Genomic DNA, 18,252 nt, shown 5'->3' on the forward strand with positions numbered 1-18,252 from the left:
TTATAATCTAATTTTATAATAAACTTTTTTATAAAATTCAAAAATTTTATTTGTAAAAATTAAGAAATCCTTTATGAAATTCTCCAAGCTTTTCCAACAAAGCTTTTAATTGATCATCTGACGGAAGAATGCTCAAACTAGAAAATGATAGAAAAATAGTCCAACTGCGCAATTTTTACAAAAACTTAAATCAATAGTAAAAAAACACAACAAACATTTATAATAAATGAAACAAAATAAATTACCGATAATGATAGGTGCCATCCTTTTGATAAAAACTACTACCTGGCACCACACATATTCCTGTTTGTTGAAGTAGTTGCATGCAATAAAAAAAATCAGGAGCTTGACCAAGTGACTGGAAAAAATATTACATTCTGTAAAATATACGCTTACAAGTAATATATATATATATATATATATATATATATATATATATATATATATATATATACATACATATACATATACATATACATATATATATATATATATATATATATATATATATATATATATATATATATATATATATATATATATATATATATATATATATATATATATATATATATATATATATATATATATATATATATATAGAAAAAAACGTTTAGTTGAAAACCTTTGCTTGGTTGATAGCTTTCTCAGGTAGCCAAATTTGAGGAAAAGCAAAATGAGATCCCTGAATTTCTTTGCAGTTAACACCTTCTAATTTGTTTAAATTTTCATACACCAATCGGGCTCGTTTTTTCAAAGATGACAGAATATTCGCTTTTTCCTTAAATTGATAATTAAATAATGACAAACTTAATAAAACTTTATGTTATCTGTATATTATTTAATATTATAACTCTTACTTGTACAAACAAGTCATATGAAGGTTCGTGATTTTTAGGTGGGTTAACAAGACAGTACAAAACTAACTGTCCTGTTACGTTGGTACTCGTTTGCGCAAAAAGTAATTTATTAAAGTGATAAAAAACTTCATCACTGATGCCAACAAATTCAACATACCCTCCTCTCAAACCACATCTGCAAATAAAAAATATAATTTTTTTTCTTTAAATAAAAACTTATTACAAATTTCAAAAATTTATATACTCATACTCTCCCAAAAAACCTTTTGAGCAAGAATGTAAAGATGCTAACTGCAAATCTTTAGCAACATTTCCCATCTCTTTCATTACCTTTTTAAAAGAATAAAAGGTACATTCTTCAGCATAAACATTATCTTGATAAACTTCATCAGCAATAATAAATAAACCTTCTTCTATTGCAAACTTGATTATCTCTTGAATGTTTTGATAAGAAAGAACTTGTCCGGTAGGATTACCAGGATTTATTACACAAAGACATTTTACAGAACATGTTTTTCTTGCATCGTCCAAAGAACGCTTTAACTCTGATATATCTAACGACCAATTTTTTTCTTCATTTAAATAGTATCCTACCTATAAATGTGAAACTAAATATACTATATTTTTTAAATATATTGTTATATTCTAAGTAGTCAACAAACTTTTTAATATTCTTGGATAAAATTTATCAGATAACTAAGAGGTAACTAACACCTTTTGTTAGTACAAGCTGACAAAAAGTGTAGGGGCCTCTTAGTTTTTTACTAGTAAAATAGTAAAATTCTTCCTTTTTTCTACATTGCTTTTACAATAACTTTAATTTGTTATTTTAAAAATGTGTTCTTTTTAGAAATTTTTTTTCAATGACCTAATGTTACGCCACAGTTAGCAGAAAACTTTATACTATTAAAATTTAATTTTAAAAACAAACAAAAACAAAAAATAAAAGTTAATTTATCTAAAAGTTAAGTGTAATTGAAATTAGCTAATTCAAAGCTAAGTTATTTAATTTAAATGAACTAATAACAAATATCTGAGGATTAACAGGTGACGAATGGTGTAGCAAAATTGATTGAAGATACTATAATTTAAGTGTTCACCATGACTTCACATATTGCTTAAAGTGAAATTGCTATCTCCGCGTTCTGCTGAAATATTTGAACATTTTTTATAATAGAAAAGTTAAAAGAATTTGGCTTAGTGAGATGTTACAATTAAAACTACGGATGGCAAAACTATTTGATCAAATAATTTTAACAAAAGAAAATAGTTTCCAAGCAAAACTAGATGATTGCCTAAATGCAAACAAGGAGAACCATCACAATCAACATCCATTTTTTGCCGAAATTCAAGAAGCTCTGAATTAAAATCAATCAACAGCTAAAAAGACAAAAAACTCAGAACCTTCATAGTTAAAAGTATATGAAGCAACAGGTGTGAAATCTGAAGCAATTTTGAAATTTGAACTAGCCCTCCATAGAATTCAAGCCATTTATTAGATAAAACCTGTTTGTGAAAGAATTGTGATAAGAAAATTATTTAAATACTAAGAAATAAAAAAATATAAATGTTTAAAAAAATTTATAATGAATTATAATTTAAGATATATAATATTAAAAAAATAAATACAAGAACAATATTTAATTGTTTAACAATGTTTTATTATCAATTTGATAGTTTAATTTTTTATTTTATAACAAAACATTATTGAAACTCCAATTTTTTCTCGACTTAGACGGAGTTTTTTCTCGATTTCTCTCGACTCTGTTTTTCTCGATTTTGAATCCTTTGCATATCAGTTTATAGGTGGTATTTGATATTTTAGACTTATTTAATGTATAATTATTGTAATTACAAGCAAACAATTTTTACAAAAACAGTAACAGATGTAGCAATAAGGTTGTGGTCACAATCCAATGTTTCTATCATGTAAAGGTCTCATTTTATTATTAGCTTCTCTTCTTTTGTTATTTCCAGATCACAATAAAAAAACTCAAAACATAAGAACAAAAAAATAATATTGCACGTATTAGGTTAATTTTGTTTATGTTTAAAAAAAATTAAAACTAACTTGCTTCATCCCAAACTCATCAATAGTTGCAGAATACAGTGGATATTGTGGAATTGGAACCATGACACCAACATTTTCATTTTCACGAACAAATAACTCTAAGATGTACTAAAATAATTTAAAAAACTATAAAACATTATAACTAAAAATATAACAACAATAATTGAAATAATGTAATAACAATAAATAATTATATATATTATTATAAAAACCATAAATAATTATATTAGTTATAATTAGTAAGTAGTGATAACAACAATAAACAATGATACTTTACATAAATGAACACATTATAACAATGCATTTTAAACACATTTTACATAATCATTCTTTAATCTCATAGATTACTCAATTCTTAATTTCAGATTTTTATTCGAACATTTTGGCAGATTTTTTTCATACCTATTACTGCAAATCATAAAAATTCCCTAAGGGCTCCCTAAGATATATGTTATTACTTATTTAGTTATTATATTTATTTATTATTATCTAGTTGAAATTATTAAAAATTTATTCCAATATACTATAGTTTCAGATGTCAGTTTTCATTATTTTAATTAAATTATTTCTTTTTAAACTTTTCCCATACAAACAGCTTTAAATTTAAAAAAATAATTATTGTTATGATCATGTAATGTCATGTCAATGACATTACATGAAGATCTCTAGAATTTTTAAAATTGGAACCACAGATGCTATTTTGCAGTAGAAAAGAAAACAAGATTCAGGTTCAAGCAAACAGGAAGCTAAATCATTTTAAAATAATGTAAAAAATTTTTAAAAAATTACCTCTATGATTTCCTGATATACTGCTTTTCTAACATTTGAGATCTTGTGCATTTTTGTTTTAAATGATTTCTATGGCAGCACAAGTTGTGTAACATGGTAACTTAACATAATTTCAAAATGATAATAATAAAAAATAACAAATAACATTTTATTTGTAGAAATCCTTTGAAATATCTTTTATTTGGACACAGTTTATTGTAGAATATTGCATTCTATTTGGAATGTTTTTAACAATGAAATGTTCGTATATTTTTCTCAGCATATTTTGATATAATATTAGATAATAATATTATAATAATAATAAGCAACAGATAATAGCAAACAACAATCAAATAACAGAAGCTTAGGAAGCTTTACTAAAAGCTTAGGAAGATTTACTAAAAAAAATTCTCTATTCAAACAACCACCAAGAATAGACAAATTTATAATTACTTTGTATCTAAATTACTTTAATTGGATAAATTTCTTTACTGCTGTTATTTTTTCGCAAGGGGAAATATTTTAAACATATATGATGCTCAAAGATGCTTTGCAAAAAATAAATGTCAATACTTTTGAACTCATATGAAAAGCTCCCATATCATTTATTAAATTATTGCATAATTTGTTGTCAAGAATAAAAAATCCTGCAAATATCAGAAACATAACTACTTAAAGTGGATTTTTAAAACAAAAGGTTGCTAAGTAACTACTGCAGATTGGCAAGCAAAAAGCATTCCACAACTCATCATTGTATTAAGTACTGTTTGTGCAAAATGAACATGATCATATTGTATGCAAAAAAGACTTAAATTCACCAAGGAAGACTGGGCTTTAATGTTTTAGAAAAAAGATAATTGCATATTGGAAACTAGATAAAATAAATATTTAACTGGTTTTGTGATTGTTTTTTTTTACTATTGCATAGAAGGCTATTCTTTGTTTTAAATACCTCCCTCTCTCTCATAACTTATTTTTAATACCTCTCTCTCAATTTTTTTAAATACATCTTTCTTTCAACTATTTTTTTAATATCACTCTCTCTTTCAACTATTTTTTTAATACCACTTTCTCTTTCAACTTTTTTTAATATCTCTCTCTCAAGTTTTTTTTAATACCCTCTCTCTCAACTTTTTACTTCTAAACTCATTTTAAAACAAAACAAAAAACTTTCAAAAAATTAACCTATATTTTCTATCTATATTACATATATTTTCTATCTATATTACCTATATTTTCTAAATTAAATTTTTATCAGAATTACTTTTAAAGTATGAAAATTTGAAATACATTTAAAAAATAAAAAGCCTTCTAAAATAATATAATAATACAGAAATAAAAATGCAACTAAATGATCAAAATATGATTTTCCAACAAAAAAAAACAAATAGAAATAGAAAAAGCTAGTTTAATAGAATCAAAAATTCTGTAAAAAATAAGTTTGTAAAATCTCCACAACAGAAATTATGGTCTTTAATCCAGGAGAAGTTAGGCCAGAACATAATTTAAAATAATATTATATTATATACTTTATTATATTATATACTTACAGTCAAGACCAAAAAAACCGGCCAAGTTTTATTTTTGCAAAAAAAACTTTTTTTGGGTTTTCAAAACATTTTAAGGAGGTTTAAACCCATATCTCCGCTTTTTTAATATTTGTTGTTTATTTTTGTTTCAGTTATTGTATTTTTTATAATTAAATATGAATTTCATATTGAATCTAAGTTTATTTTTTTCTTGTTTTTATGACTTTTTATGGTTTAATAACTCAATAATATTTTTTTAATAAAATATAAACTGTATATAGACAGGGTTAGTCTAACCCTAAGCTGTATAAACAAAAACTGATATGTATTCGTAATGCTAATTTATTACTTTTTAGATTGGATATATAAAATATCATATATATATAATATATATATATATATATATATATATATATATATATATATATATATATATATATATATATATATAAGGTCCTTAATGGTGTCAATAAAAAAAGAATTATTGAAATGTCATCATTTAGAATAGAGATATTGCACTTAAGATTGGATATGAAAAAAGTACCATTACTGATTTTCTGAAAAAGTATAAGGACACAAGAGAAACAGCCCGTCATTCTGGATCAGGAAGAAAGAAAAAAACTACAAAAAAAGAAGATAGATAAATTTGTTCAAGCTGCCCTTAAAAATCGCTGCATTTCTTCAGATGAAATAAAAGTGAAAACTGGTATTACCAACATTTCTGGAAAAACTATAATTCGTCATTTACATGAGTGCAAAACTTTAGAATCTCATTGGACTGTCAGGAAGCCTCTTCTATCAGAAGTCAATTTTGCGCATAGGCTCCAATGGTGCAGTGCACATAAAGACTGGACTATTGCCCAATATAGATGAGTTGTTTGATAGATGAGTCTCCTTTTGGTCTTTGATGCACTCAAAGATTTTGTGTTTGGAGACTTAGTAATGAAAAGTATCATTAAATCCACTGTTAAACGTCAAAAGAAGATAAATGTATGGGGATGCTTTGCAACACATGCAGAGGCAAGGATTCACAAGATTAAAGGCATTATGGATCAATACCAGTACTATGGAATCCTTGTTTATCATGCAAAGCCAAGCTGCATGGAACTATTTCCAGATTAATTATACTTGTATAAGCATGATTTTTATATATCAATACCTTAAATAAAGTCACTCATTAAATGTTTTAAGAAATTTTGTTTTTTGTAAAAAAAAAAATTCTTGGCCGGTTTTTTTTGGCCTTGACTGTAATTTGAAAATTTTTCAATGACAGAAACAAAGACATTCTATGCCTGCAACTCCAGTACATTAGGATTCAGGCAAAATTTACTTAGTGCACTTCTTTGTGTATTTACCAATGAAAGTACCAGTTTTGAGATTGCACCATTCAAAAATGCTCCAAACCTCTCCTTAAGATATTGAAAAGCCTAATTTTCTCAACTCAAAGCCTTTACAAAATGTGAAGAGGCAGCAGAGAGATATTTAGTGAATCCATAAGAGATTGATGTGGTAAATTGTGCTTACCATGTTGCATGTCATTTATTTAAAAACTTTGGCATATAAAATTTGCCGAATGGTCACACACGAGCAGTGAACGCCTGAGGGAAGAAATGAAGTATATTAGAATAAAGGAGAATTATTTTTCGAACAAAGCATATTTTGAGAGTTGTCAAGACAAAAATAAAGATTAATAGAGAAATATTTAAAAATAAGTAAGACAGACAATGCACCTAAACAGTACAATAATAATAAAAAATAAATTGTTTTATAAACACTTATATGAACGAAGATATACAACAAATATATCACCAAACAAAAAGTTATAAAAAAAAAATTGATTACAAAATAAAAAGTATGCATACAACAATGTAAGACCTCAAAATGGAAAAAAACAAACATTAATGCTGATGTGTAAACATAATTTGTGTAGTGATCAAGTAATAAACATCTTCTCAGAGTCGCGTCTATTATTACTGGCGTTTCGATGAGGATCAGCACTAATAACTAATTTATCCCGTCAGAAAAACATCATCGCCACATGCTTTAACCCAAATTATACCTATTCCATACTGCAGTAAAAAAACACTCACTACAAATAGCCATAACTCAACGTCGCACAAAAACCATTAAAAATGTTACGCCTATAAATGTAAACATGTAGTGAAGGATATAAGAAATTCTCATAATAATAAAAGACAAAAATTGAGCATGTGAAAATTAAAACGAAGCTGAGAAATGAATGTAAGATAATATAACATAAAAATTCCTTGTTAATAGTAGTAATATGAAAATTAGCAGAGAAATAATATTAATAAATATTGTAATGAGACTAACTAAATACTGTAATAAAACCAGATAAATTTAAGCCAAATGATTGGTTAAAAATTTTTTTGTGTGATATAAAAATAATATATAAGTTCCAAAATTACTTAAATTAGTTCCAGGAAGCAGAAGATTCCATTGCTAAAGGCATGATTCCAAAACCTTTGCATTTTCCTTAGATAGTGGAAGGTCTCTCACAAGGTTGTTAAGATTAGCTTGGGTTTCAGAATTCTCAGCAATATGCCAGACTTGCTTCAGAGCTGATGAACAGCCTGGATACATTATAGCTGATTTGTTCTTTGCAATTAATTCTACTATGTTGTTCTTGCAGAAGTAAAAAGTGGATTGATTGGTTCATGCCACACCATGGGTATAGAGAAAAGAACATTTCTTTTTGAGTAGCAATTTTGTTAACCCAGAACAACATGTTGTGCAGCACTTAGGAGGGGTCCAACATTTATCCTGGTTTGGCATCAAACCAAATTTGATGCCAAAGTAACTTTGATATGCAGCTTTGAGTCTCTTGGTTAAATTTTTTATCTTTTATAACTTTCCATAAATGTAACAAAAATTGTGTGGATGATTAATGCTAATGTTCCTTTCAATGTGATTATATGTATAAAAAAAATCTATTATTTACTTTTTCAGTTATCTAAAAGTAAAAACACAACAATTCATAGAAATTAACAATCTATGAGCAATCTTATGAGAAATACTACTCTACTTAACAACATTATTAATAACTGATGCATTAACAACAGCTACTATAAAATCACAACAGGTACTTTTCCAGCTTTAATATGTGGGTTTTTTTTTCAATTTATACTTATTTAAGATTAAGACAGATAAAAAGATTTTGCTAAATGACAAGTCAAAAGTTTCATTGATAGAAAAGGAGATAAAAGCTTGTTTGAGCAACAACTATGATATATTTGTAAAAAAGAAAAAAAGGATGCAACCTCAAGACAATGGTACAGAGTCCAAGCTTGCCTTTAAAGATAACTTTAATACTGTGCTTAGAAAGAAATGATTCAATAAGTTTACCAGATAACACAATTTGAAGATAGTTTATGAAAAAGTTCAGCATGCCAAATTTAATCAAAAGCTCTTAATATGTCAAGAGCAAGTCTTATCTTCAGATGAGTTAACAATATTTTAATTTTCGATTTGCCTTTGTTAAAGGTACTTACAATGGTTTCTCAAAAATCACTGTAATCTAGCTACTGAGATAAAATACAAAGTTTAATATCTTTAGCATAAAATGTTATCTTATTGCATTAATAGCTTTCTAGAATGAAAAAAAGCTTGTTATCAGGAAAATTTGTCAGGTGAAAATAATGAAAAAAAATTAAGGCAAATATTGGAAAAAAGAACTTTTAGAATTGATGCAAAAAAAGTTATTGATTGGTTTAAAATTGATAAGAACAAAATTGTTCTATTAAAAATTTTTTGAGGTCACTCATAAGCTGTAAGGTCACTCACAGCATGCAAAACAATCAAGTACCTTAAAATCAATTATCATAAATTAAAATTTTATAAAATTATACAAGTATACAAAATATACAAATATATATAATAAAAATATGAACAATAGACTAGCATGTTAGTTTCAATTTTCTAAGCAAAAAATTTAAATAGATACTTGGACAGATGTACTGGCACCATTTGTGAGAACTATATGCTCTGAATTGCAAGGAAAATCATCTCGACGAACTATAAACTTTGCAACATTCTTTTTAACAACTGCCAAACCACCAATATCACCATAGCAACCCATGCTTTCTTTGATAGTACTTAAAATTTTATTTGCTCTTTTGTTTACATCAGAAGGAAAGATATTTTTGCTGATTAATGGAGGGTATAAACATGCAGCAAGAAGCTGTAAAAAAAATAATAATAAAAAGTATAACAATGCCGCTATAAATACAGCTGCAAGATACATTTAATGTAAAAAATATATACCTGCCGAACAAATGTAATTTGTTTTTGTCCCATGGCATGACAATCACCAACATATGCTTTAATTATTGTTTCAAATGGAAGTTTTTTTCCCTGTAAATAAAAATGATGCTAAGTATTATTTCCTTGCTTCATCATGAAGAAAAATTCTTCAGACTCTTCAAAGTAAAAACTTCAAATAAAATTTTGCATAGCTAATATTAGTTCATATATTTGTTATTCAGTGTTGTTGTAAATGCTTTATTTTTAACTGCTTATAATGGTCTTATACCTAATTTTATATTGCTATTATACCTAATTTTATATTTCTCTCAAATTTAACTTTCCATTTAATTTGTAATTGCTTAAATTGGTCTTATTTATTGGTCTAATATAATGTTTGGTTAAATTATTTTATAATAACTTTATATATGGTCGATATTAGACTTTACTTTATCTTTTTCTAAGACAATTACAGCCTGTAATTACAAACCATGACATTTAGTTTATCATTCATACAGTAAATTTAATAATTTTATTATTAATTTTCTTAGAAAATTGTTTTTAGAAGCATTTTGCCTTTTTATTCTTTACTTTGCTCCTACTTTTTTTTACCTATTATATTATTTTTTTACTTAAACAACCTTTATACAATCTTTATAACCTGTAAAAATGGATCTTATAACTTTTCTTACTAAAATCATTTCATAAATAATTATTTTTTGAAGTGTCACACGAATAGCATAAAAATCATTAAACTTAAATACATATACACATAATAAATACATATAAAAATTCTTTATTAAATATGCATTTAAATGCTTAACTATGGAGAAGACTTAACATTTTCCTATGCATACATACATACATACATACATGCATACATTTACATACATATACATGCATATATATATATATATATATATACATACATACATACATACATATACATACATACATACATACATATACATACATACATACATATACATACATACATACATATAAATACATATACATGCATATATATATATGTATATATATATATATATATATATATATATATATATATATATATATATATATATATATATATATATATATATATATTAGTGTATGAAATATGCTCATTTTAGTATATCCATAAATTTTTTGTCCCTGTAAGTATACATTTTTTTTATCCATAAATTTTTTGTCCCTGTAAGTATACATTTTTTTTGTTGTAACAACTTTTTGGAAAAGTGAAACTTGCATACATTGACTATCTTAAAGCCTGCTGCCGGTAAGAGTGCAGTTACATTGACTGAAAGATTAGTTAGGGTCAAAGTCAAAAGTAATTAAAAATGAAGCAATGTTGTTAGTAAATATTTATTAAATAAGTTATGTTATTAGTAAATATTTATCAAATAAGTTATGTTGTTAGTAAATATTTATCAAATAAGTTATGTTGTTAATAAATAAATAGATAGCTAGTGTGAAAACCCAAAGAAAAAAATTGTCTAAAGAAAAATTTTTGTGGCGCAATAAATGACGCTCATTATATATATTCATTAGGGTTAGGGTTATATATATATATATATGTTCTTGAAAAATTAATGTTACAAGCACATACTTTTAAAGAGTGTAATAAAAAATTTTGTATTTATTAGGCAAATAGCTTGAACATAATTGAACAATTGAAAAATTGAGAAGAGGAGCAGCTCATGTTCGTTTTAAGTGAGCTTTTCTCAGTTCTCGCACTCATTTGCTCCAGCCGAGGCCTGTATATATATAAAGGGTGTCCCAAATTTAACACAAGATTTAAATTTGCAGCCTTTTATGTAGTAAAGTGTTGACAACCCTAAAAAAGAAACTTAAAATTTTTTCAACTTAAATTTTTTTTATTTATTAGAATAAAATTTTGTATTTTTATTAAATTAGTTTTAAATTAAATCATATATCTTTTTATCAGTATTAAATTATATCATAATAATATGATCTTTGCTTCAAGCCTAAAGTATTAGCGGTTTTCAAGTGAAAAAATTAATTATTACAATAAAATAAAAACAAAATAAAAATAAATTTTTAATTTTATTTTAGTTTTTTTCATTGGTAAATAGCGCTTATATCAAACATAATTTTCATTCAAACTTTTGTAACAAATATTTTTACATAAACGCCATTCAAAAGTTAATGTCATTTTTTTTTTAATTAAATACTTCCTTTATCTTACCGCTTATAGAATAATTTAAAAGTTAAATAATGATAAAAAGTTGCTTCACCAAAATCCCTTACTGCTTACATAAAATTGCTCAAGGTGTATGTAAATCATTCTACGCATAACACAACAAGGCCATATATATATATATATATATATATATATATATATATATATATATATATATATATATATATATATATATATATATATATATATATATATATATATATATATATATATATAAATATATATATATATATATATATGTCAGGCCTTTGTTTAGAAAGCGAATCCTACAAAATAGCAGGACAAGAAACAGGTTACATTGGATACTTGGATTTCCAGTAGCATGGTGATTATGATGGGCCACTATCCTTATTGTATAGGATACAATAAGGATAGTGGCCCAAGCCTGGCAGATAAAGCAGGTCCAACTACATTTACAGTGGCTTTAGGACTTTTTATGAGAGTGAGAGGGTTGTTATTCATGAATATAGGAATATCAACAATATTGCAATAGCTGTTTGCAGTAAATAACTTAGTTTTTTTGGATTAAAATTCACAAACCACAGCAAGTCCTAAGCTGTTACAGAAGAGGTATCAGACTAAAGGTTGACTGCTTGTTGTAGACTTTTTACCAGACAAAAGTATAAAAATGATTTGTCAGTAAATAAAGCCACTTTTGTTAAAAGATTGTCAGAAATATTTTTTTTATAGATAAGAAAGAATACAGGAACAAAGATTGTGGTACCCTTAAAGTTACTGGAAGCGAAGAAGATTGGAGGCCTTCGAGAATGGCTTAAATACTATGGTTAGAAAAAAACGATTTAATAATCTCAAAATATTTATCTAAAGAAATTAATAAGGGAGACTAATTGGAAGATAGTTAAAGAGTTTGTTGTGTTTTCTAGAGTTTTTAAAAATTGGAACCACTTATTTAGTACATATTAATAGTTTAACACTTATTAATAGTAATAGAATCAAACAATTTTGTAAGAATATGATGGAAATTTTGAACCATAAACCATAGAAGAGTTTAGAATTGGCTATAACATTGGAAGCTAGAATGATTTGAATGTCTAACAATGGTTAAACCTGTTTAACTGGATTGGCAGGAAGAGTATGGTAATTAGATTTAACTCTGCTTTATTCTGGTGAAAAGTAATAGGATTAGACCCATGAATTAGAGATGGAATGTTAGACTTTAAATGAAGTTAATAACACTGTTGATAATTTTCCAAAGATCTCTAGAACCTAACATCTGAGATAAGATACAAGATTTAGTAAACAGAGTAAAATTAGGCTTAGCATCAGCCTTTTACACTTTTTTACATTGACTAATAAAAAGAAATTTGTTCTTAAGAGATATGTTTTTGTAAAAAAGATGAAAAAAATGATTAATATCGAAATAAATGATTAAACCATTAAATATAGAAACTGCACAAGAAGATAAGAAATAAGGAGTTAGAATAAAGCTTGACTTTAAACCAATGAGAATAAACAAAAACTTCCATACCTGTTTGGATTCAAGCGCTTTTATGCATATATAATATGGATATATATGAATATAAATAAATATGTTTGCTATTTATTTAGATTCTGGCGAACAATATCCTTACGTATTTATATAAACTTTAGTATTTATATGGTATAATATTATAACTCAAAAGAGATGATGATCAGAAGGATGTGGCATGATTCTAACAAGACAAGAAAAGCCATCCCGGGCTATTTTTTATCAAACCCGGCCCTGGCTCCAGTCAAACCTCAACCCTAATCACATACTCATTTAACAAAATACCTAATGTCAGTAATGAATAAATAACTACATTAGAGTACATACTATTAGAGTTCTAAATTTTATACTAAACATAAAATTTTAGTTTTTCATTAACAAAACTATATGTTTTTGTAAAGTAATATGAAATAAAAATTTAAAGCTTTTTCATAAAGCTTTTATTTTTTAGCTGTTTATCAAAAATTTAGTTTTAACTCTATTTCAGCATTCAAATGAATAATTTTTTTTTTTTTAAACATCTTTGCTTCTAACAAGGCTGCAAGCAACCACTAATTAGAGTTGAAAGTTACTGGGAAAGGAAAGATGAACATTGTAGAGCAAGATAACGATTGACAGACAACTTAAAGGATTGCAAATTTTATGAATCAGGAAAGCAAGATAAGGAAGCAAATTCCAAAGAATCGATTAGTCTCACAAAGAGCAAGAGATAAGACTCAACAGAAAAAAAGTTACTTTGAAGACCACGAATATTAGTGAATAATAGGTTTGGAGAACTTGGTAATGATGATGGTTTTTTGTATTTTATAGTTTTTGGTACTTTATTAATTTTCAAATTTGTTAAAGAACTTGACTCAAAGCATAGATAGTACTCAGAACACCGTTTAATAGCCCAAGCAATTGCCTTATTACTATTAATAAACCCTAAGCCGTAACAAAGGGCTCCAAATGTGGCCTCCGCAATGCACACCAAAAGTACAAACAGGGACACCATCTATGCGCAACATGGCACTGTTAATACTTTGATATTTTTCAGCTGTTGATGGAATCAGCCTCTCTGAGAGCTACCACAGAGTTCGGGAAACCTGATTACCTGCCAGCCTCAAACCATAAAATTGAGTTTTAGAGCTGTACCCTCATTAGGAGTTGCCTAGTCATATAAACAGAGACATAAGTAAAACCCATGCATTGAGTCAAGAAGATCCAGCATTTAACATCCAAACTAGAAACAATGTATTAAAAATACATCTGCGCTAGCCTAATAGATGAAGAAGGGGTGCGAGGCTGGTCAACAGATAGAATCTGATTACCCCTTAGATCTTTGCCTGGAGGCCTTCTACAAGACAGTAGCCAGATGCATTTAACGTCTGCCCAAGATGAGTATTTTTATCGAGACACCATCTCTAGCCTTTACTCAACCAAGGGCCCCAAGGCAGGGGGTGTTTTAAGTCAGAGTTGCCATCTCCTAGCCTTTGCCTAAAAAGGTGTATCCTACAAGGCAGCAGGACATGAAGCAGATTGTACTGGGTTACATGTTACCCGTAGCAGGATAACCTGACCTGACATTTATTTCTGCAAGGCAGTGTGCCTTAGAGAATTATCTCCATTTCTAACAACAAAAAGTGGATGATTAAAAATTTAAAAGTTGTTGTGCAAAAAAACAGGACAATCACAGTACCTAAAGAGTTTAAACCCACTTTATACCTTTGTGTGGTGCTAGATTTGAACCTAAACCTCCTAATTGTGAGCCAAAAATGCTACCACTAGCCTACTACCGCACTCATGAAAAAACAGAGGTAATGATAAGATGGATATATTGTATGACTTAAAAATGAGAAAAGAAGTAATAACTTTAGACAGAGATTGGGAATTGTGAGTGTATTTGAGAGTGCGTTAAGGAGAGTTAAGGTGTTTTGGGGACTTGCTTTTGGGATGCTTGATTTTTCGGCATGTAGAGTTATGATGATGATGTATATACTTTGTAAAACATGAAACATTAATTAGAATCTAAGAAACAAAAATAACTTACTTCATTAAGTTCTTTTTCTAGCTCTATTGCTCTAATTACAATAGGTGATTTAATTGGATATTCAACCTGCTTGATTCTTGGATTCATATTTTCAACATTAAGGACTTCATATTGTAATGATTCTCCTGTAAATGTTTCAACCATTTTGGAAAAGTTTCTATGAACCATTAAATGTAATAATATTAAAAAAATTTTAAAAGTAAAACCAGTTACTGCTCTCTACTTGTTACTTTCTACTTGCTAACCAAAAAAAACTATTTTTACAATTCTAACTAAACAAGCTTTTTACTTAATGTTCTCATCATCGATTTAAATTATTCAATACTTTATGTAGATTAAATTAAAAATAAATACTTTTAACAGACATTTTGTTAAACTTAATCAAGTTTTATAAAACCCCCACATTCAAAAACAATACCTTAGCAGGTGCTTCGTAAGGCAGTTCACTATACAAAACATGAGTCAATTTATTTGAGGTTTCTTTAAATAAATAAGAGAATTTATTTTAGGTTTCTTTAAATATATGTATAATCAAAATTTTGGGCTTAAATATTTTTTTAACTTGGCCCCTTATCGTTACAAATAAGTAAAATAAAAAGATGTTAATTAATTAAATGTTAATTCTGTCAATTCGCGAGTAATGTTACAAAAAAGTAACTTTTATATTGTTATTTAGGAGTTGACAAAATATAAGTTACTATATTACATTTACATGTAAATAAGCTGATAATACTTTTTTTTTAAATAGGAGAGCACAGCGCTAAAACTTGTTAAACTTAATTTGTTGCTGTGCATAAAAATCTCCTACAAAAAAAGTATTCTGGTCACCCTACGTATATAACCTATAAAAATATATATAAAAAGAAACAAATTACAAAAAGATACTCAATAAATACTCTAGGACAATTAATCATGTATTTATAATAAGGCATCATCTCAAATTAGATTAAATAATTGGTTAATCCACCATTTTCTAGCTCTTCACTTATTTTGTGCATTTACTTCAGCTTATTTTTTTCTTGATAAATTTGAAAAAAAAAAATCATTTTTGAAATGCCACAATTTTAATTTCTACAATTTTAACATTAGAAAACATTTCATTTTTAGATCTGTTAAATTTAGTTATCAAGTCACAAAAAAACATTTTTTTATTTTATCTTAGATTAAGGCTTTCTCAAGTTATAGGAGTTTTATTTAAGCTTTCACATGATATATTGACTACTAAAACTCCAGCTAACTTGTTTTTAAAGTTTAACTAAAATATTGTTGATACCAGCTCAATTGGGCTAACTGCATACTTGGTAACTTAAATGCCTTCTGCAACTTGTTTAGACATTGTACCATTAGAATTGTTGTGCATGAGCTGCGTGCCTCATTACCCATCCATGATCACTTTCAAGTTAAGATATCTCTTAATGTCTTCATACCAAAATTTAACTTATTGTTATACCATCCTTTAATAAAGATGATTTTTCTAAACTTAGTAACAGTGATGGATCCAGGGGATCCCTGGATTCGTCGATGTAAATAAGTTAGAAATGGAGACCTTTTTTTTTTTTAAGAGACGCAAATTTTGTATTTTGTATCACAATGTGGTACAAAATACAAAAATATTTCAACACTCCCCTCCCACCAAAAAAACAAATTTCTGGATCTGTCACTGCTTAGTTTGATGACAAGCCAAATAGTTACTAATAACTGTAATAATCATAACACACCTTTACACACAATGGTAGATAAATTGTATTTTTTTTAAATATTTGAATAAATATTTGACAATCTGATTCTACTAAAACAGTATCCTTTGAGGTAAAATAAACCTAAATGAAACAAACAAAGAAAATAAAGAAACGATTCAAAAAATAACTAATAAATGTAACAATTTAGACCTAGTAAATAAATTGCAAATAAGAAAAATACTCAAAACTAGTATATAACAATTAAAAAACACTGAGAATGTATGGGTACTAATAAAAGTTTTTCTTCTCAAAAAAGTGAAAAGATAGACATAGATTTCAATATCCTGAACTTTTTTGATTTACCAGATTCTGATAAAGCTCCAGAAGTATCATTGTTAAATTTGATATTTGGCTGTAACATTTAAGATCCATTCAGTTTAAAACTGTTTGCAAAGTCAACAAAAGCATTGATAAAAACTATTTTCTCATAATGTGGAAAGGTGCTAATATAGTTGCAGTCTGAAAAAAAAAAAGTTGAAATCTGAGCTAGACAATTACAGACCTGTTTCGATACTGCTGATAATGTCAGGAGTATTGAAGCAGGTCTTACTTAATTAGGTTGAATGACTCTGATTTTTGCAACTCAATTTGTCTGTAAATTGGTATTGTTCTAGAAGAATCGTATTTTTTTTTGCGCACTGTGTTGTTGCTACCTCCTTCCTAAATAATATCAGTAATATCAGTGATATTAGTATATTTAGGAAAGAGGTAGCAACAACACAGTGCGCAAAAAAATACAATTTTTCTAGAACAATACCAATTTACAGACAAATTGAGTTGCAAAAATCAGAGTCATTCAACCTAATCAAGTAAGTCAATAGATGCTAGTGTCTAATGGACTTCTTCAGGGAATTAGAGTTAGTTCTAAACTTTTTAATATTTATGTTAAATATCTCCCAATTGCCTCAAAACCGATTAAACTTCAGTTTGCTGACAGTATCACACAATCAAAGGATGATTAGGACCTGTATGTACTAACAACTAAATTAGTACAAATATTCAATAAAACTAAAGAACTATGAAATATTTACGGTTTCACAACAAATTCATTCAAGTATAAGATCTCCATCAATGAATTTTTCGTGCATTTAGTCGGCAAATCTGAATCTCTTAGACAAGTCAGACAACACATGACAACAAATTTTATTCATTTTTCTGCAAAAACTAAGCTCCTAAGCTGCGACCATAAAAAAGAGATTTTTTTTGCAGTATGTTTAGGAAATGGTATGCAGGGGCGCCGAGGCGTTCTTTTTTTCCGCTAACGGTGGCTCCCAAATCAA

At 27.1% G+C, this 18,252-nt stretch overlaps 1 protein-coding gene across 3 annotated transcripts; it reads right to left on the reverse strand.

Moving 5' to 3' along the window:
• On the reverse strand, window positions 1–18,199 carry LOC136072119 (alanine aminotransferase 2-like). Of its 3 annotated transcripts, none has more exons than XM_065820520.1 (10): window positions 18,004–18,199; window positions 15,234–15,390; window positions 9,513–9,602; window positions 9,193–9,429; window positions 2,932–3,039; window positions 1,153–1,454; window positions 861–1,035; window positions 626–781; window positions 246–358; window positions 1–137 (listed from the first exon to the last, which is right to left on the reverse strand). In XM_065820520.1, the coding sequence occupies exons 1-10, from the start codon at window positions 18,102–18,104 to the stop codon at window positions 47–49; spliced, it is 1,530 nt and encodes a 509-aa protein (XP_065676592.1). In that variant the 5' UTR covers window positions 18,105–18,199; the 3' UTR covers window positions 1–46. The 3 variants fall into 3 exon arrangements, with proteins under 3 accessions (XP_065676592.1, XP_065676591.1, XP_065676593.1); XM_065820519.1 differs by having other exon boundaries at window positions 1,111–1,454; window positions 18,004–18,198; XM_065820521.1 differs by having other exon boundaries at window positions 1,111–1,454; window positions 15,234–17,431; window positions 18,004–18,135.
• Window positions 18,200–18,252: the final 53 nt, after the last annotated feature.

This window comes from Hydra vulgaris, chromosome 15 (assembly GCF_038396675.1).
Source record: "Hydra vulgaris chromosome 15, alternate assembly HydraT2T_AEP".
Classification (NCBI taxonomy): domain Eukaryota; kingdom Metazoa; phylum Cnidaria; class Hydrozoa; order Anthoathecata; family Hydridae; genus Hydra; species Hydra vulgaris.